The sequence below is a fragment of the Nannobrachium achirus genome (genome assembly GCF_963921795.1).
Source record: "Nannobrachium achirus genome assembly, chromosome: 15".
NCBI lineage: Eukaryota > Metazoa > Chordata > Actinopteri > Myctophiformes > Myctophidae > Nannobrachium > Nannobrachium achirus.
In genome coordinates this window covers 34,718,716-34,740,538 of record NC_137822.1, presented here as the reverse complement: position 1 = coordinate 34,740,538, position 21,823 = coordinate 34,718,716, and the positions used below count along the sequence as shown (strand labels likewise).

The 21,823-nt window shown below is 42.7% G+C and overlaps 1 protein-coding gene across 1 annotated transcript; it reads right to left on the bottom strand.

Annotated features, from left to right (window-relative positions):
- Positions 1–1,483: 1,483 nt before the first annotated feature.
- LOC308299798 (kelch domain-containing protein 3-like) lies at positions 1,484–21,686 on the bottom strand (the record flags this gene model as incomplete). The annotated part of the gene is made up of 7 exons (XM_080743584.1): positions 1,484–1,582; positions 2,055–2,136; positions 2,872–3,153; positions 6,940–7,141; positions 16,923–16,975; positions 20,833–20,981; positions 21,498–21,686. The coding sequence occupies 7 exons, from the start codon at positions 21,684–21,686 to the stop codon at positions 1,484–1,486; spliced, it is 1,056 nt and encodes a 351-aa protein (XP_080599710.1).
- Between the last annotated feature and the right edge of the window lie 137 nt (positions 21,687–21,823).

Here is a 21,823-nt window from a genome sequence, read left to right as displayed (position 1 = left end):
GGACAATTTTTGGTAACCGGACAAAGCCAAAAATGTTTATCAGTCAATGGGACAAATTCGAATTACACATGTAATTCGGGACACATTAGCAGCTTAACTGCTGCCAATCTGGCTAACCGCCGTCAAAGAAAAGGGAACGCCCTCTCAGTCTGTTCCTCTTAGCTATCAGACTCTGTCTCGAGAGAATGAACTGCTGCTAACAATAATGGCTGAAATATATATTAGGCATTCTCACTGCATGCAGGGTACTACAACCTAGCAGTGGGCAACATTTGACACTACAGCCTCCATGGTGTGTCGCTTCTCAATGTTTCCCGGTAGTTCCATGTGACGTGACTGACAATGGCATGCAGACATGCATGCCAACTCCCAACTAGTAATAGGTTGATGTGCCAGTAAAAATCGCACCCAATGTGAAGTGAGCGGTGGTCGTGCTTGCATAACGTCTTCAATTGTTAATTGGTGATGTAATACAGGCTACACACACACACATTGCTATGGCAAAACACTGAGGAAAAATACTAGGATATAGGTCTAGGATGTAATTGGTGATGTAATATGGCAACACACACACATATTGCTATGGCAAAACGCTGAGGAAAACACATTGCTATGGCAAAACGCTGAGGAAAAGTGGCTACAGATATGTCTAGGATGTAATTGGTGATGTAATATGGCTACACACACACAAGTATTGCTATGGCAAAACGCTGAGGAAAAGTGGCTACAGACACACGCACAGCCACTCTATGGAGCGGTTTACCACCGCTCAAATAAATTAAACATGAAATGCCTAGCGGTGTGATATCCACTGCTACCAACTGTTCTGTCTGCATACCGATAGGCTTGGAATCATACATGATTTAGCTCTCATCACCAATCGTCTGACGCTCGGTTAGACGCTGCCCAACTCGTCACTGTAGTACTGTGTGTTTAGACAACTGTTTCTCAAACAGTGGGTCAGGATCCATTTGCGGGTCACAGACTACTTTTTATGGGTCATGACTTATGATATATTTCAAAATATTTCTTTTGTAAATATATATATTTTTAAATGATTGGATACATTTTAAAACAGACAAACAAACAGACAAATCCAAGAAATTCCTTAAATAAAAACTATTTTTATTATTCACTAGTTTGGGTCCCGGGCAACGGTCCCGGGCAACGTCTAATCTCACTTTTGGGTCTCGACTTGAAAAGTTTGTGAACGACTGTGATCCTTTGCGTCACGGGTCACCGCACGTGATGCATAATGCAGATCATGTAGGCCTAGTAGACTCAAAGTTGACTGTACTAAAACGAATTGAAGTCGAAACTTGACACACTCAAAACTTTATACAAGCCAAATACGCCGTCAGAAATGTCAATACGGGATGTAAACGGTCTGCCGTTTGCTCAGTTTCGGACTCGAAAAGGAAGTTGCCCAAGCATCAATAATATATGATGACGTTGGAGTGAGAAGAATGCGTTGGTTTTAACTTTAGACCACAGAAAAGAGAACGTACTTTGGTGGCATATTTTCAGGTCTACTGGACCAGTTCCAGACCCACTCCGTGTCCACTCTCTGCTCAGCCTCCTCCTGGAGATAGAAAAGGGGTTATGTTAAAAACAAGAAGGCAAGAGTCAAGATTCTATACTAAACCAGTGGTTCCCAAACTTTTCAGGCCGAGACCCAAAAGAGGAATGAGAGATTATGAGACATTTGCCCGGGACCCACACTAACAGCAGATCTACAAGCTCACAACGCGACGCTCTGTGTGGCGTTGTGAGCTTGCAGATCGGCTATTTTCACTACTTCTTAACTATTTTTTTTCTAATTTATGGAATTTATTTGATTTTTCGTTTATTTATTAATGAAATTATGTGGAAAAATCATTGCATTTTTATTTTATTCATGAATCTTTTTTTATGTAGGAAAAAAATAGTAATTAAGGGACCCATAAGAATGTGTCCATGACCCACAAAGGGTCCCGACCCAGCGTTTGGGAACCACTGCACTAGACCACAAGTATTAAAGAAAAATCATATTTGAATGTTTAGTAATACCATACCTGCATGGTAACACATTGGCGGTCGTGCTCATTGGCAGGTTGGGGGGATCCACTGGTCTGTGGAGTGACAGTCTGTGGGGGACTGCAGACAAGACACGGATATTTAAAATCTGCGCAACCCCCCTGTCTAAAAAGGTATACCAATCAATGGTCAATTCGTGTTATTTCAAAAGCATTCATAACTAGAAAGATGCAATTCTGGGGAAATTGCAAGTGTGGTTGCACTGATGCGAGTCACGAGGAATGAATTCCGTCAGCATACCCAACCAGTAAGACTCCCTTATCGGGAGATAAGCAACCTCATGGTGGCAAGAGGGGAATGTGAGAAATCAGGGGGCGGAGTTTGCGGTTTTCCAGCCATGGAGTGGGTGTGCAAAACTGTTTTTTAACTGTGCTAGTTCTAGTTGCTGTCATGTTAGTCATGGCTAAAATTTCCCACCTGATGTTGTGTGGGAGTCCCGAGTGCTTCAGACCGTACCGAATAAACACAAATTTGCATAACGTTTTCAGCGTGGGACTTAAATCTAAGATGCACAGATCATCTATTTTTTTCCCTGTAAAGATGATGCGATGACCCACCATGCAACAGCACATATCAGTCTTCCTTCTGGGGACTTTTCCCTTGGGCTCAACCTTCTTCCAGGAGAGGGTCTGTGGATTGAATTTCCACAGATATTTGGTGCCATTGGACCATCTGATGCCACCAAATATGTACAGCTCTCCATTGTAGGCAAAGGCTGAATGACAATAGCGTTCTTCTGGAAGAGGCTGTGCAGAAGGTGTGTTCCTCTGCCAGCAGTTGGTCTCTGTGTCAAACACTCTGATGGTGTTGTAGTCACCCCAGCCCCCACAGCCCCCAAATACAAACATCTTTGTCCCAATGATGGTGGCGGAGTGATCTGATGAAGCAGGCGGCGGCGTGCCTCTGGCGTTAATTAAAGACCAGACCATTGTGGTGGTGTCCAACTTGTAGGTGTCATCGGTGCATCTACTCTGCTGGGTGCTTCCTCCGTGGACATAGATGATCTTCCCCAAGACACACACTGAGTAGCCGTCTCCCGTCCCCGGAACAGCTCCAGAGGTCCTGGGTTTGAACCATCTGTGGGTGTTGACATTAAACGCATAAGGCACATTGTAGTATCCATCAAGCGCACCAACATAAGATGCTAAATTATATTTGCCCCAGAGGTAGACGGTGTCTTCTACCAGAACAGCAGTGTGTGTCCAGCGCATGAAAGGAACTCTTCCAGTGGTTCCTGATGTTATCTTCTTCCAGCCTAAAGACACAGTGTTGAAGACGTGAACCTCAAACTGACCCGTGTCCTTCTCTTTACCTCCAAAGGAGTACACTTGGTGTTCCACTGCTACAGAAACACAACAGAGTTCACTTCCTCTCCGATGCACCACCCAGCAAAACATTTCTCCCAGAAGGAAAACAGACTAAATTACCTTACTTGAGTCTTGCTTCTTAAAGGGTCTGCTGTTTGTGAGCATTCCATCCACTGTTGTATTGTTACTGACCAATCCACAAAGCCAACGGAATAGTCTAGCCAATCAAGGAGGCCGATGCCTGTTGATCTCCCTAACATGGTAATTTGATCACCATGGCAACTACAGCACTGCACAGTCTGTTCAGAAGTGTTGAGTGGGATTCGGACCCGGGTCTACTAAGCAGGAAGGGATACTCAGGGCTGCTCCGACCCATTTTGGTGCCTGAAGCTCAACTGGCTGTTGGGTGCCACCCAAGAGAGCGACGCGTCCGCAAAATGTGCGGGGTTTTCCGAGATCAGATCAGTCTATGACCGTTGGATCTCCCCTGGGTGAGTGTCTCTGTGTCTGTCTGTCTGTGAGTGAGTGCAGGCTCAGAGTGAGTCGGCCCTGCCCCCAGATCAAATGGATCGGCTTGGCTCTTCTTTTTCTTTTCTCTCAATTTTTTTGGTGCCCTGGCAGCGTGATGCCTGACGCACATGGTACCGGCGGCGCTGGGGAAACTACACTAAAGCCAAACACCTTGAAGTTGACCACTAGCCTGTTGGGGAATTCCCATGGGGGAGACATTAGGTGTCTGGTCCCCAGGGAGAGGCTCTGAGACTCTCTGCTTGTTGAAGGCGAGTGGATTTGTTGATAAAAGTTGCTCTTCAGTTAAATTGAAAATACCCATATATATACCCATACCCCAAGCCAAAATTCAAAAACATGTCACCAAGTGCACAATTGTTGTTATGATCTTTTACATATTAAATCCCAGTTTATAGGCATTTTAAGCTCCCGGCAGCCATCATGGACGCCATCTTGAAAATGCTACCTTTCCAGATTTTTTTTCCCCCTACATTTTTAGTATGTTATTTAGCATACCCAATAGCACCAGAATCCATTGAATTATTTGGGTTTTCAACCATACCTATCAAATACTGGATTCATTGCAAACAGACCACCAACTTGTTTGTGATGGTTTTTGAAAACCTAGTGCACGATTTTCACAAATTCCCTCCCAGCTAGACAGCAAGCCCAAATAAGCAACTGAACTTGAAAGGCCCCAAAAAACGCAAACCACAACTACCAATATTTTCAAGCGACTTTACAGTAAAACAAATCCAAAGTCACTTATAAGAAAAGGATATGGCACCATTGCCTACAAGGCCTTTCAGCCTATGTTTCTCTTGGCATTTTAGGTGCCCTCTGGTGGACACATTGTGGAACAGCATGACATACAGACATACACATAGACCTGGCTGGTATCCTATAGTGCAGTGGCTCCCAAACTTTTTAGCTTGCCTTGTGAGTCGTGACCCAAAAGAGAAATTAGACGTTTGCTGGTGGAAATAGCAGAGCTACAAGCTTGTAGATCGGCTATTTTCACTACTACTTAAAAGGATCACTGGCTAATACGACAAATATGTTTTAATACATTATAATTGTCCTCTATAACTACAATGTAAAATTAAAAACACCTTAAATATTTTATTTCTTCTAGAAATAGCTAATCTTTTACTCAACAGGGGAAATGCCTGTCGCAAGTTGATGATGTCATAAATGTCATGTGTAATTTTTATGGCATGCATGTGCAAAAAACAAACAAACACAAACACATTTTAAATATTGATTTGATGCTCTATTAACCATAAGAAGTATTATGTTTGTTTTTATTTGCATGCCAAAAAATCCATAGGGATAGATCACAAATGACATTTATGACATCAACAACTTGCGACAGGCATTTCCCCTATATTGAGTGAAAGATTAGCTATTTCTAGAAGAAATAAAATAATTAAGGTGTTTTTAATTTTGCAATGTATTTATAAAGGACAATTATAATGTATTAAGGCATATTTGTCGTATTGTGCATTACATTCACCCATTCACAGACACATTCATACACCGATGGCGGAGGAAACCATGCAAGGCACCAACCTGCTCACCGGGAGCAACTAGGGGTTCAGAGTCTTGCTCAAGGACTCTTCGGCATGTGGCATGAGCATTTAGCAGATGCTCTGGATAAAGAGCATCTGCTAAATCAGTGTTTCTCAACCTTTTTTCTGCATGGGCACACTTTTCATGTCCAAAGAATCCATGGGCACACCAACATAAAACGGAGGTGTAAATATCGTCACTGTCGGGAAGAAACCTTGTATCTCCAAGATTCAAATTTGTAAGTTTCTTCGCAAAGTAAAGCCCTGCTTCATCATACAAGGCTGTCGCACAACAGTAGTGAAAACAGCAGATCTACAAGCACACAACGCCTCGCACCGCAAGGCGTTGTGTGCTTGTAGATCGGCTGTATTCACTAGTTTAAATCATTTTTAAAATGATAAATACAATACTGGCTTTCAAGCAGTTTCAAGGGGCACACTTGGCCCTTCTCAGGGGCACACCAAAAGGTCCCCAGTGGGACACAGTGGTTGGGCACAGTGGTTGAGAAACACTGTGCTAAATGCCTAAATTGTAAACTGTACAGTATACAGTACCTACAGACAGAGCATTCACGTGTCTCAACTGATACAATGGCTGATGCTCACGCTCATTGTGTTTCCCGTTGGCTTTTGAGACAGAGTATAACATGTGTTTCTAATACCACATAGGAAGTAGAAATGCAATTTATATTGCTCAAACACAATGAAATAAGAACAATTATGGCTCTGCAATTTATATTGCTCAAACACAATGAAGTAAGAACAATTATGGCTCCAAGCCGGATGTGAAAAGTAAATGCATTTGACTTTTGACGATTGTCACGTTAATTAAACTTAAAGCCATACTGTGTAAGATGCCCAACTAGTGGTCATTAGCCCTATAGCAAACCGCGGTCGCGTCCGCGTCTTTCGGACGTTTTTCGTACCTTCAGACCCCCGCGTCTGCCTCCGCCTCGCTGAGATCTATCTTTTAAGGGGTCCCTTGTTCCTGTGCGTTCAGTAATTCCAGAGATACGGACTCCTTCACCCTGCCTGGTAGGCGAAATTACCTAGAGAAGGGATGGTAGAAACGGGCGACAACAAATATGGCTGCCATAGCGACCCCACTTCAAGATGCGCTGTGATTGGCCGGCAGTTGTATAACCCTCGCTGTGATTGGCCGGTAGTGTGATGACGCAATTTTGGCGCGAGATCCGGTCCACGGCAAGGATCTCAGTTTACATACAGAGAAGGCTTTACAGGCTGAAATTCACGGCGCGGATCTTCTAAAACTTTTGTGATTTAATAGTTAGGAGAATTTTAAGATTTGTTTTATAAAAAAAGTTACATAGTACAACTTTAATGTTCTTTTTAGATGATAGCCTAAACGGGATTTAGGTTCATGAAAACGTTTTTTTCCCCCCTTGAAAACATTTGAACAATGAAGCTTTAGAGGACTGTTGCCGACTTTCAACCTAAATCTGATCGTTAATTACCTGTCACTCTCCAGCTGAGCCTCCAGCGGGATTCCCTCCAGCCCTCCAGGGAAGGCACTGTCCTCAGATGAGGCACTGTCCTCAAATGAGGCACTGTCCTCAAATGAAACACTGTCCTCAAAGGAGACACTGTCCTGTGGAGCTGCAGGTGAGACAGTGCCCTGTGGTCCTGTTATCAGCCCCTCCAGGTCGACCCAGGAGCCTGCAGAGAGAACAGCGATAAATCTGATACCATCAGAAAAGTGTTTCAAGGACCACCACATTTTATAGATATTTGGCCACCATTTATAATGATTTTGTGCCAGGTCAGGGACCCCCATAAGATACGATTTCTCAACATTTGGCAAGACATTTAAAAAAGAAAATAGCAGATGTAGGAGGAGTAGGATTTCAATGTGCTGTGAGCTTGTAGACAGGCTGTTTTCCAATAGGCAAAACATAACCTCACTGTCGGGCAGAAATATCGTATCTCAAAGTTTCAAATGTGAATGTTTTTTTCCCCCCCGTAAGTAAAAGCCCTGCTTCATCATACAAGACTGTTGCACAAGACTAGTGAAAATAGCAGATCTACAAGCACACAAGGCCTCACAAGATGAGGTGTTCGGTGCTTGTAGATCAGCTATTATCACTATTTTAAATGATTTTTAAAATGATACTGTAAATACAAAACAAACCATTTTGGACATACAAGGCAACAATGATAAAATAGAGCTTGTTTAATCTGTTTCCTCATTTTCCTGGGGACCCCCTGGGACCCCTACAGGGAGGGACCCCTGGCCCGGACTGACCCCACTTTGCGAACCAGGGCATGATTAGAATAAACACACAGCCGGCAGCAAAGGCACTGCCAACAGTCATCAAAGATCTAACAAAACATCCACCGTGACTGTTAATAGAAGCAGATGACACACATAATCAAGTCAAATTAAATGAAATGTAACAGGGGCAGCAGGTGCACGTTATTGTTGTTTGTTGACATATGGTGCGTATTATAAGCAGCACACTGCATGCATGATGTCCTGACATGACATCAGCACAGAGGAGCTGAACACTTAAACACTTAAATACTTAATCACATACGTACGCTCAGGGACGTGCTGGCCATTGGGAAAAGCGGGACAACTCCCGAACGGCTGGTTCATTCCCGGCCGGTCCAGGCCGGCCATTAGGAAAAAAATACAAATAAAATGTCGGCCTTCGTTCCATTTTGGGGGCTGGGCGGCCAACAAAGTAAATCGTCACTGTCGGGCAGAAACCTCGTATCTCCAAGTTTCAAATTTGTAATTTTTTTTTCGCAAAGCAAAGCCCTGCTTCATCATACAAGGCCGTCGCACAAAAGTAGTGAAAACAGCAGATCAACAAGCACACAACGCCTCGCACCGCGAGCGGTTGTGTGCTTGTAGATCGGCTGTTTTCACTAGTTTAAATCATTTTATAAATGATAAATACAAAACAAACGGTTTTGGACAAACAAGGTTTCCACCCGACAACAACAAAATATAACTCATGTAATTGGCCCAGTGGCTTGTCACTTGTCATGATCTGAAATGGCAAATCTTTGAGTAGCAGCAGCGCTATAGAGAGAGATCTCTCTCTATAGCGCGCAATGAGGGCCTCTCCAACTCTTTTTCCCGGGCTGAATCAGGGGCCCAGCACGTCCCTGCGTACGCTGTGGTGGACAAAGTACTTTTATTTTTACTTAACCCTGCAAGCCAAATGACTTCATGATGACGTTATGATAACGTCCTCCGGTGACCCCGGTGACGTTCAGAACTAGGCCAGATCACAGCCCATATGGGGACGTCATTACCAGGACGTCGTATGGACTTCTTTGCAGCTCTAATGCCTTAATTTAAAGGCCTGTCCATACTGTCTCTGACCACCAAACCTTTCGTCGGAAAGGTACGGTTCAATTGCAAAATGAAGTCATTCGCACGGTATCTTCTGAAAAGCATTACCCCGAATTAGAGCTCGGAAAGCTGCACGTCGGAAAGTCGGAAACTCTCAGTATGACAGCACACTGTATGGACAGGCCTTTAAGCTAAGGCACAAGAGCTTACAGGATTATTGTTATATTGTTTGTAATGTTAGTTGAAATATGAGCACGTAAGGTTATATTCTGGGACATATCTGACTAGTTATGATATCTATCTGGCCTCGATGGGACCCCATCTGATTAATCCAGGGCGTCCGTTTTCGTGGGCAGGATTTATGTTGGTTGAAATGAGGTGATATTATAGGCCAGATCTGACTATGGTTTGACTTGATCCAGCCCCAATCGAGACATCACTGATTGGTCCAGGTCCTGACCGTGCTTACTGGGAAGTAAAAGTATCAACACTGCCATGTAGAAATACTCTGTCAATGCATTTCAATGGGAAATGCATGCAAATAGCAGCAAACTGCTCCATTCCCATTGAAATACATTGGCAGAATCCGCACTCATACGTAGAATAAAAGTACAGTAAAGTCAAATAAATACCTCAAAATGTTACAGTACAGTACTTAAATAAATGTACTTTACTCTTACACCGCTGCACTTAAATACTTAATCAGATATCCGTACATATGCACACACACACACACATAATATAAGGCATAACGGCATAAACACGCTCGATGGTCTGAGTTGGAACTAATCCGACCAGACAGAATGCTTGTTTTAAGTCTCTTTACTCTCCCCGCTCTGTCTACTTGTGAATGAGCCTGCATAGACACCCATCAACATGCTGTGAACTGGGTGAACTTTACTGAAGGCATTCTGACTTTCATCTCATCCTACCAGTTTTTTATGACCTGGCTTTGTGACAAACTATCTAGAAGTGTGTGTGTGTGTGTGTGTGTGTGTGTGTGTGTGTGTGTGTGTGTGTGTGTGTGTGTGTGTGTGTGTGTGCGTGTGTGTGTAAACTCACTAACCACTAGATTATCACTGCCAAATTCCTTCTGCCAGCAGTTAAAGGGCCTACACCATGAATTTTCATTTTTCCAATTTGTATGTATTTTCTTGGTGTCCCACCAGGAACTTCTATCCTCACAAAGTCCTATTTCTGACCATTGTGTCTTTCTCAGTTTATGGGCAGATCTATGTTAGCATGTCTCAGAACGGTCCTGATTGTGAAATGTCAGATTTGTGATGTCACAAGGCCTGAGAAGGAGGCAGGAGGAGCTGGGAGAGGGTTGGGGAGGGGTGGGCAGGCCTGAGAAGGAGGCAGGAGGAGCTGGGAGAGGGTTGGGGAGGGGTGGGCAGGCCTGCTGAGCAGGAGGTGGGGAGGAGTGTGGGACCAAAACTAGCTCAATAGCGCAGTCCTCCCACTCAGGACAAGGTGGTACTGCAGCTGAAAATGCTCTGAAAGCCAGGCAGAAATGACAGGGGCTCTGTATTCAGGAGTGGTCATTTAGCCTCAAACCTTTTCAAAAACGTTTTTGGGACACAAACAGTGTTATATAAATTATTTTTAAATGCATGGTGTAGGACCTTTAAGGAAGTAACTACCGCATTTATTTTGCTTTACATATGTTTTGTTTTATTTTTGGGGGTAATTTTAAGGATTTCTTTTAATATATCCACAAGTTTCCAACATCCTATCGTGCATTGCACAGAAGTTGGATGGAGCTTCCGGCGCCGCAGCCGAGTGTGATCTACAAGCTCACAACGGCTGCATCTGCGACGCGATGTGAGCTTGTATGTCTGCTGTTTACCGGAAGTGTGGTGCAAAACATTCTCCAGTAAATTCCCGTGGAAAGAGGTGGATATATATATAGAGAGAGAGACATAGAGATTATGGGAGTAACAAATGGTCTAGCTCTAGCCAGCTGAGAATAGAGGGTATGCACGTCCACTGGGACCCGCCCCCCTAATCTAGACTGAGTGGCAAAACATGGAGCAGCATGGAGCATTGGAGTTTGGAAGTGCTAGGTGCAAATCACTCAACGGCCCTGCATACCACCTGTTTCTAATTTGCACATAATGCAGGAGGCAGCAGGATGTTGTGTTGTTGAAAACGAGTGCTTCCAAACTCTGACACTTGGAAAAATAAAAACCTGCACAGAATGTCTTGACAGAAAGTAACTCCTAGCATGCCTATGGTGGATTTTTATGAAACAAAAACTTTGCAGATAGAAAGAGGATAATTCAAGCTTTCAGTACAGCCGCAATGTTGGTGAGTTAACTTTGTTTAATACAATCAGATAGGACTTTTCTGTTTGGATATATGGGCTGTCAATGGTAGAAATGAGTTTTTTGCCACTCAGTAGGCGTGTTCCCACATAACTTCCAGCAACAGTGATGTCACGCGCATACCCTCTATTGAATAAGGTAACCTACTCTCTATCAAGGCATTTTGTGCCCATGTCTTATGCGGAAAACACATGGACACCCATGTATTTTTCCATTGTATCAAACACTGATAGGGACATACGACGTCAGTATTTGATCGCTATCCTGTGACGTCACGTGGAGCCATCATCATAAGCACTGCTCACTTCACATGGGTATGATGTTTGAGCGGTGTTAACCGCTCCTACGTCTGGCTTAGTGTTTCCCGATGTCTTTATGTCCCTATGTCGTAATACGTAATACGAGACTAACGGAACACGACACTAACGTCATAGAAATTACAGCCACAGCTGAAGTCACGGACATACAAGGAGATATGCACGTGCGTTGTGTTAGTGGGACGTGAGCAGGGCTCAATTTGCACATGTGCGATCTTTTAAATATTGAGCAAACTTAGAAAATGGAAGTAGGTAAATGTCAGTGAGTTCACGATGGACCCTTGCCCAAATATGGAGTCATATGTCACAGACTGACGACATCACAGACTGGCCACATGAAGCGCGAGATCCACATGGAGAGACCATGGTGTTATTAGTTCCCGGCCTGTTCCTTCTCATCTTCACACTAGTATAGGGATGGGACGATATGAAAATGTCATATCACGATTACTGTGACAAAAGAAATCGCGATTTACGATATGAGCTTGTAGATCAGCTATTTTTTGGCAAAGACATTTGATTGTGAGTGAAAAAAGACTGTATCAAGTATGTATATTATAAGTACCGTTTACCAATTATAGAGGGTTTAAGTGGTACTGGATATGCAGCTCAAATAAAAGCTGAATTGATCCCAGTGCATGACGGAGGACAATATCACGAGGAATAAAATCGCCACGATACGATTATCGTGAGTGTTTTTTTATCACGAACGATATATGATAATATCGCTTATCGCCCCATCCCTACTTCACACAGTGTTCTTGTGTAAGCTGCCAGTGAGGAAAGCATGATGAGTGTGGGCAGTGTGTTTTGGGGGGGGTTTGGAGAGCGGGCAGAGAGAGAACTGTGCCATTGCCCCAGTTATACATCCAGAGACGGCGAGTTATGACATAACAACTTGCCTGGCAGCCTGCTTTCCGTATTTATTCCATCGCGGTCGTTCTGCGAGCATCAAAAGAGTGTGGTGAAGCGCCCTACTCATTAAGTGGCTAATGTGGGCCGCTGTCATGTCAACTCTAAATAATTTGGGCCAGTGGTGGTTCTTAAATTAATCATATGTTGCGTTCTCGCATATTGGATATAGATGCTGGCATGGATATGCCCTAGCTATGAATGCCTGTTTACTGTGTACAGTGTGTAGTTAGCTACAAAAGTGGTTCTCAACCTTTTGAGGCTGCGACCCCCAAAATAATCATATTTTAACTGGGGACCCCCCACCCAGACGAGCACTAAGAGTTGAGGCATTACATTTTGTATAACAGTTCTATTGTGAAAATAGCAGATCTACATGCTCACAACGTGAGCATGTAGATCGGTTATTTTCACAATTTCTGCCTCTAATATTTGACAATTTGGGCAATGTTTAATTTGTCATTTTAGTTGTATTAAAAAGTCCTTAAATTGCCACTTTAGACATGTGCAGATACCCTCTATACACTTAAACTTTATGTTGATTTGTTTAGTGTTGAGAGAGAAAACAATGTTGCACATTAATTAGTCATTTTGGGCCCCCCTAAAATAATTTGGAGACCCCCCTGGGGATCCCGACCCACAGGTTGAGAACCACTGAGTTACATCATTGTTTTTCCTCAACAACACATTGGGATAAACACAAAGTAGTGTATATAGGCTACACTGGGGCTAAATGCATCAGGAAATCTCCATGGCTTAATTGGCTTACAGACATACAAGTATTTCAAATATAATGAAAATAGCAGATGTACAAACTCACAAAACTTTGTTGTGAGCTAGCTTGTAGAGATGTAATTGTCATTATTTTTTATATTGGTTGAACATTTGCGGAAACATGTTTTTGGGGGAAAATGTTTAAATTGATTTGATATTAAAATAAAATGTTCTTTGTAATTGGTACTTTTGAATACTTTAACTCACGTACAAATTTGACAGAACAACTTTCACAATAGTACTAGTCTACCACCAGCCACAACAAACTGGCTAATTGTGACCGTAGCAGAGATCTCCATATATGGGCATAAAAGGGATTCTGTTATATCTTACAGGACTTCATATGGGAATGCCCATATATGGAGGCCACATCGGCCACATACCACACTAACAGAATCCATATATGGCCAAGACAGATGGCCAAGACAGCCCATATCGGTGTGGCTGGTTCTACAGACAGGGATCTCCATGTACAGTATGGGCATAAAAGTATGATATGATGTCAGATGCCATAGACATCATAGGACTTTCACATAACGAATAACTGAGTAGGCCTAAGCATGTTTGGGCTCTCACAGCATATCTCCACATATGGGTAAGGGGTCTCCATATAAGCCTATGGCCTATGGGCAACTGGTCTCTGGTCTGATATACATCACTGGCCACAGTGGCCAGATGGCAAGACATGCCATGACCTCGCTTGTCGCCCTGAGGCGTCATCTTACTATTATGGTTGCACTCTATAAACACTCTATATAGCAATGATTACTATCAGAATATAGTGCCTTTTAACAAAAATAAAACGTTGTTTTAACCAAACAATATCACTCTACTACTTGTGTGGTCTGTCAATGGTTCCCAAACGTGCCTTGTTGAGACAAATCCAGGTGTGTCTTGGATTTTGTGACACTAATGTTATTGCAATAGGCTATTTCTCTCAGGAAAGCCTGGTGAGGCGAGGTTAGGCTATAGGTAGCCTACAGTGTTCTCTCAAGATCATGTGTGACTAAGTTATCTCCCAAACAACTTTCAACCTGGTATCCCCATTTTGCCAAAAAAGTAGGCCTATGCCAATTAAAAGTAAAATATGCATATGTATTTGTGTACCACACACACACACCAGCTCTACCAGCTGCAGGTCTGACTATGATTACTAGCACCTGTGATGTAAGACCATATCCAGTGGTTATGATTATTAGCACCTAGCACCTGTGATGTAAGGCCATTAATGCAGTCGTTAATTAAATAATGATTTCATTGTGTGAGTGAGAGAGAGAGAGAGAGAGAGAGAGAGAGAGAGAGAGAGAGAGACCACCATCACTAAGTATTTTTGATAGTATGGAGTTAATGATGCGGCCTGTCTCTTACCGTAGAGTGCATCAGATGCTGGTGTCTGCGAGTCTTCTGACAGCGACATCCTTGGAAGGAACGTGGCCTGCGTATTCTGCGACTGTGATCTGGGATGGGATGGGATTACTGACACTGAGCGACGAAGACAAATGAAGCAGGTGATGTTTGTGTTGATGTAGTAGCCTAATGTCTGCTCTTGTTTCTTGTTTCTTTAAATCCCTGGAGCAAGTCACTCATGGTCAATGTGCTCTGCTCTGCTGTTAATCCCATAGTCTTCCCCTGCCCTGCTTCCCACACGGCCACGCACACCCCCGCGCACACGTGTATGGGCGAAAAAGGTAAACAAAACACAAGTGTTGTTGTAATGGAACACGAAGCATTGTATTGGGAATACATACCCTAGCTATACATACCCTAGCTAAAAGTTTGGACGCACATTGAATGAGAGCTGAGCTGTGTCCAAACTTTTGACTGGTAGGGTAGGGTATATTTTTATGATAGGCTGTTATGTTATAGAATTTTGTGCCCAGTAAATTCGCGCAGAGTATTTTTTTTTATTTTTTTTATTGAACAATATACAATTTACAAAATATTCAGGTATTCAAATAGCACAAATAGACCATAAAAACATGACATACAGGGGGGAAAAAAGACAAAAAACAACAATACAAGCATATTATCTGGTATCATTAAACAGAGAAATCGGGAAAATGAAGATTATACAAAGTTAAGAGTTTTACATTTTTTTTGTTATTTACTAGATCTAGTGATTTGATTAGAAGATTGAATTCCAATTTGAAGTGGGTGAAAATAGGTGGGGATTTGGCGAATTTTTGCTTGTGAATAAAAAATTTGGCATAAAGAGTAATGAAATTAAAAATAAACTCCAGTTCGTCATTGTCTGGGTTGCTGTAGTAGCAACCCACTAAGCAATTTGGTGGTTAAATCGCGTTCAAATGACGTCTTCGCCCTAACCGGACGTCTAGCTAGATCCGGTCTGTGACGAGTTTAAATTTTAAAGTTTTTTTCACCGTCTAGTATAGACTAGACATTGTATCACCGGCATTTAAACGACTACATTTCGCCACTAGAGGCCGCCGAAAGTAGTGAAAATGATGGCAGCCAGCAGGTTTAAAAACACAATTTCTTGGTTTTGAGATCCTGTAACCTTCACGTGTTACCGCAGCTGATCGAATTTATACCGCATTTCATTGCTGTTCATATTTGACATAGGTAGCCACCCAGATTCGAACTCACGTACTTCTACATGCCAGACCCAAACACTAACCGCTAGACTAGGACCACTGTTAAAAGTGAGGAAGTATCTTGCACTATTTGTATGTGATATTGCCTCCCGCTGTTCGTTTTAGGTCGGTGCATTTTGCTTGACAAGGCAAACTAACTTTATATTGATACATATTATAAAACGATTTTATTTAATCATTATCATTGAATGGTGGGGTACGTGGGGATGTGGGGAGAGTCGAACAGCCGTACGTGTATGTGTTTATATTGCTGTCAGATTAATGAATGTAACTCAGAGAAGTAATAGGCTATGCTGTCAGCACCACGGCATTATTTATTACACTTTTTTATTTATTACAGAATTTTTCAAAGGACTTATTGCCCAGCTTTTTATAGACGGATAAAAGACGTGCAATGACCAGAAAACTGCTCGTGGATGCAAACTACAACTATTAAGGTAGAACCGGGAGATCTAATCATTTCAAGCTATACTGTTAGCATCCGATAATGAACAACCTGATAAAAATGTATTTAAAAAAAAGATGGTCTAACACACGTTTGTCCTGAACCGGTTATATATCGTTCAGATGAAGCGTTCAGATGACGGCTACAACTAAACTAGACTATATAGTGAAATTGGCTCTTAAAATTACTTTATTCCAATATTTGAAACCCAGGTGTGCATATTAAAGCTGTTTTTGTAATCAACAAGTATGGAATAATGGATTAAATGTAATCAGCTACAATCGGTCTATAGACAGACTAACGATAGACGGTTCAAATGAGGGCTAACCCTAGACCATAGGTCTAGATGACGGCTGGTGTTTACTGGGAAATGATGTCCTTGAGGTTAAAGGAATAATTTAAATTGACCGAATAATTCGCGCAGAGTAGGCCTAGCCTACATTAACCTCTCTGACGTAGTAGGCCTACTTGTTGTGTATTGACTTACACAATTTATAGTTTTTGGACACACTACTACTTTGCCCAGGTTATTTGGTGTTCACACTGTTCACAGACTTTATACAAGACAAGACAAGTCACAAAACAAAACAAAACATGACTCTTGCTTTGCTGGCCTCTTCCCTGAAATTCCACAGGGTGGCGACATAAGCACACACTCTCTATACACAGAAGAACACAGCACTAGCGTGTGTGTTGGCACGGGAATCTGCAGCCAGGCAGGTTTCTGCTTTGCACCACCTTACTGTAGACTGGGATCAAGTCGCTTTGCAGGTTGCTGATCCAGTCTGGGTCTAGACTGGAGCATACACAGAAAAAGTATGTAAGCTACACAGTATTGATTGATTGAATATTTTATTAGACGTTCACATAAGAAAAGCACAACACAGGACTGTACCATTCAGATAAACGGTCTAATTATTAGACCTTTTCCTATTAGATTAATAGACTCTAATAGGATTTAAACCAAGAAAGCAGGCTTGTTTACACTGGAGTCCTTTTGTTCTCAATTCACAGAGACACTATATGACAGACAAATATATACAATGCAAACTATTCAAAAAAAAAAAAAAAAGATGCATGCACATACACATTGGACACATACACCCCTGGATCTATTTAATTTTAGTGTATTTATCATCGGGTTATCTGTTATCATTGGCTTTCTATGGTAAAACCACTCTCCTGTAGTAGCACAATTAAAACATTTTCATAAGTTACGTCTGATCAACAATAATGTGGTGTGCAAGTGCAACCATGTTTTGCTTGTCTATCCTTTTCTCCAGTCTATAACTAAATATCTCTGTCTCTGCCAGGAGGAAGGAGGCGGGCCGACAGATGAATCAGCCTTCAATTTTCACAGGAAAAGATTTGACTGCCGCTTTGCACACACACACACCCTGGTGTGCTGTGAAAAACGACACATGGGAAGGTAAACACACACACACACACACACACACACACACACACACACACACACACACACACACACACATACTAGGCGTGGGACGATTCACTTACCGATTCGATACAATCTCGATACCTAGGGTGCTGATTAGATTTATATTGCAATTCTGCAATTCAACGATTGTTGCGATTCGATAGTACGATTTATTTCGATTATTTCCTAAGTTACATCACTTTTTATATACTAGCACATTTAAAAACTATTATAAACAATACGGTCTATAGCCTAAACCATGACAAGTTGAATCATACACTTCGATGTAGCCGGTCTTACTGACATGAAGATATACTGCTGGATATTAGGCTTCTGGGATTCAGGCAGAGCTACTCTGCTACATAGTGTAAAGGTGTGAGTTGTGTTGGTGTAACAAAAACTGAATCATCAACCTCAATTTTTATTCCCAATGTTGTTGAGAATGTGAGAAATAACGAAAACTAAAACTAGAATTGGAAAAACATTTTAGTTAACCGAAAGAAAAACAAATTGTGGCTTCATGAAAAATAACTAAGGGAAACGATTGTGTGTTAATAACTCTAAACACACTAAACTGGACTACTATGAACTGAAATCATAGAGAAAATGTATTAGTTTTAGTCTTTGTACATCTACTATTATTTATGAATGCATGCCACGCACTGGTGCTCCATTCTGCAGAGCAGCACAAGGAAATGTTACTTTACACACAAACACGCATATTAAAGAGAGATATTAAAGGGAGCTAGTCTTTAATTAACACCTCTGGTCTTAATTAAAGACTGGTCTTAATTAAAGACCAGAGCATTAAAAGAAGCTGCTCTACATGATGCTACGTGAGCCTGTAAATTAAGTTGGCCATTGGAACTAATGGTTCCCGAGTTATTTTTGGAGCTGTGTGAAACACAGGCTCCCTATACGTGGCTGTGTGGGTCTGTGTGTCTGTGTGTCTGTGTGTCTGTGTGTGTGTGTGTGTGTGTGTATGTAGCCTGACTCAGCCTGACTTCGGCGCGTAACTAGTGCCGCACCATTTACGCCACTCGCGTAATATATACATCAAAATGTGCGGCTCGGCCGGGAATGGTGTTCTATTACCTTTCGTTCCGATCCGCCTTACCATGCCGACGTAATCGGCAAAAAACGACGCTTAATTGTCCCCATTGACTTATAATGGGACAATGCAAGAAATCACTTTCAAGTATTTTTCTCTCGTAAACCATAGGAGCTACAGTTTCAAACCTCGGAGAGGAGATTCATAATGATTTTAAGAATGAATCGAAAAATAATTACATCACTCGGCCTCATGGTGGCGCTATAACGGCCCACTTTACGTTTTGCCCCGTAACTCTTGAACCGTAGATCGGAAAATTAAAATTCTTTTTTCCCTGGATTCCTTGGGTCGCATCTCCCCATATAGGCCACGCCCATTTGCGCCAGGATAGATTTTCCGCCATCTTGAATTTTCTCCAAAACACACTTTTTGCTCCTTTTCCTACATATTTTCTTCAAATGTCACAAAAATCGGTACACATGATCCACACACACACACACACACACACACACACACACACACACACACACACACACACACACACACACACACACACACACACACACACAGCTCCACTTCACACGGGTGTGATTTTTAACACAAAGTTTAAGGTCAGAAGTCAGGGTTACTACAGTACCACCGCCTGAGCAGGACCCAAACTGGGCTGAGAATGTTATTTGACAGCAAATTCAGATTTCGCTGGGGTTGAACAGCAGTTACTTGTGAAACTTTAAGTTTAACTTCTTTTACAGAGAAAGTGTTTAGTTTAGGGCAGCACGATTGCAGTTAGTTAGTTAGTGAATTGTATTTGGTTGGATGCAACTGGAATTCTGATCTCATCTACCGGTATGCTCGCTATATTATTCCCTCAAACATAGCCTCGGTACTCAGGCTTTTATTTTCATTCGCGTTCAGCTCAAAAAGAAAAGCCTGGGCTAACCTGATGAAATTTCTGGCATAGGAAGAGGGAGTCAACCTTCCATTTCCCCAACAAACCAGAGTGCAGGGGGCGTCACTCCAAATGTTGTGACGTCAGGGCCCTAAGCTGTGTGCTATTTGGGATTGGGGGCAGGCCATGGGGCAGGTGCACAGATCAGTAAACCGATACGATTCTCCGGCTTCTAGAATAAAATCAGCCTGTGTTAGGGAAGGCTACCTAAACTAGACCAGGTCAACCTGGTTGTGCCAGACCCCCTGTCTGTCATCATCATTTATGACATCATGCCTTTTGTAGGCATGTCATCATCATGTCATCATCATATATACCCTTTATATAGAAAAGGGACAGACCGACATTTGCTTATGTAGGCCTACCCATTTCATGGGTCTGGCAAAAATGACAGAGCAGGAAAAAGAAAAAAATCACACCCAATGTGAAAACGCTGAGGAAAAAGGCTACAGACATACGACATATGACATCACTAGACAAACATGATGCTACGTACACACATTTTGCTATGGCAAAACGCTGAGGAAAAAGGCTACAGACACACGCACAGCCACTCTATGGAGCGGTTTACCACCGCTCAAAAAAAACACAAAGGTTTCCACCTTTGCAGTCATTTTCCTCTCCCAATTCCTCTCCTTTTGAAACACCCGTTTGTGTGTAAGTCCTCTTCCATATCGGTCTATTCCTTTGCCCAAAGCACGTCTGTCTTTTCTACATTCATTCCTGATGTAGATTAATGGGTGCAGAGGTTTCTATTCTTAGAGATTTCCTTTGCAGCCATGTCTGCCGTGGCGCAGTTCAATCGTTAGTATTTGCTTGCTGCTTTGTTCCTGGTGGGTATCTCTGAGCAAAGGCAGCAATCTCATCATAGGCCTTTCCCTTTCTTCTGTTCAACGGCCAGGAACTCTGCTGTTGACATCTATTTGTTGTTTATAGACTTGCCTATTTTGTGGGCTTTTACTTCTTCAGTTGTTGGTAGTCATTGCTGTCAGTTCCCATCTGATGTCATGTGGGAGTTGTGATTGCTCCAGACTGTACTGAATAACTGCTAGCTTGCATAGTGTCTTCAGACTAGGACTTAAATACAAGATGTAAAGGTCACTGGGTGTGGCTTTGTATCCTCCGAAGAGGATGATACGATTTCCCACCATGCAACAGCACAACGTAGACAAATATGAATACCCAAGGGGGAATTGGGAAACCCAAAGGTCAAACCCTTCGGGTTTGACCTTCTTCCAGGTGATGGTCTCTGGGTTGAATTTCCAGAGATCATTGAAGGTCCGGTGCAATTTGTCTCCGCCAAATATGTATAGCTCTTCATTGTAGGCAAAGGCTGAATGACGCCTGCGTCCTTCTGGAAGGGGCTGTGCACAAGGTGTGCTCAGCCAGAGGCTGGTTTCTGTGTCAAACACCCTGATGTTGTTGCTGTGGTTCTCTTGGCCCCCAAATACAAACATTCTTGTCCCGATGATGGTGGCAGAGTGATGTGATGATGGTTCCGGAGTGCCTCTGGTGTTAATTAAAGACCAGACCATTGTGTTGGCGTTCAACTTGTAAATGTCAGTAGTGTATACAGTCATCCAGTTGTATCCTCCAAAGATATAAATGACCTTCTCCAAGACACAGGCTGAGTGGCCGCATCTCCCCTCTGGAATAGTCCCAGAAACCGCAGGGTTGAACCACCTACGGTTGTTGACATCAAATGCATAAAGAATGTTGCAGTACTCACTTCTATTTTTGCCGTACTCATTTCTATGACTAAACCCCGAGCAGACGCTAAACCCCCCCCAGATGTAGATGATATCTTCTATCGGCACAGCTGTGTGACCCTCACACATGGAGGGAACCTCGTGGAGATGTTTTCCTCTTCCAATTGTCACAGTGGGCAACCTCATCCAGCGCAAAGACACCGTGTTGAAGACGTGCACCTCAATCTGACCCATGTTGTACATGTGGATCTGCCTGTCACAGTACCAACCAAAGGAGTACACCCTGTGCCCCACTGCCACAGCAGTGTGGTGAGTTCCCCTCTTTGGTCCACCTTTCTGATGCACCACCCAGCAAAACATTGCTATGCAAAAGAATGGAGTCACTATTGGCTCTCCCACTTATATTACCGTGGCACAAACGTCACGCAAAGCGTGGTCAATCCGTGAAGCCTGAAGTGTTGTGTTGGCCAATCCGGGAAGCCGACATCTGTTGATCT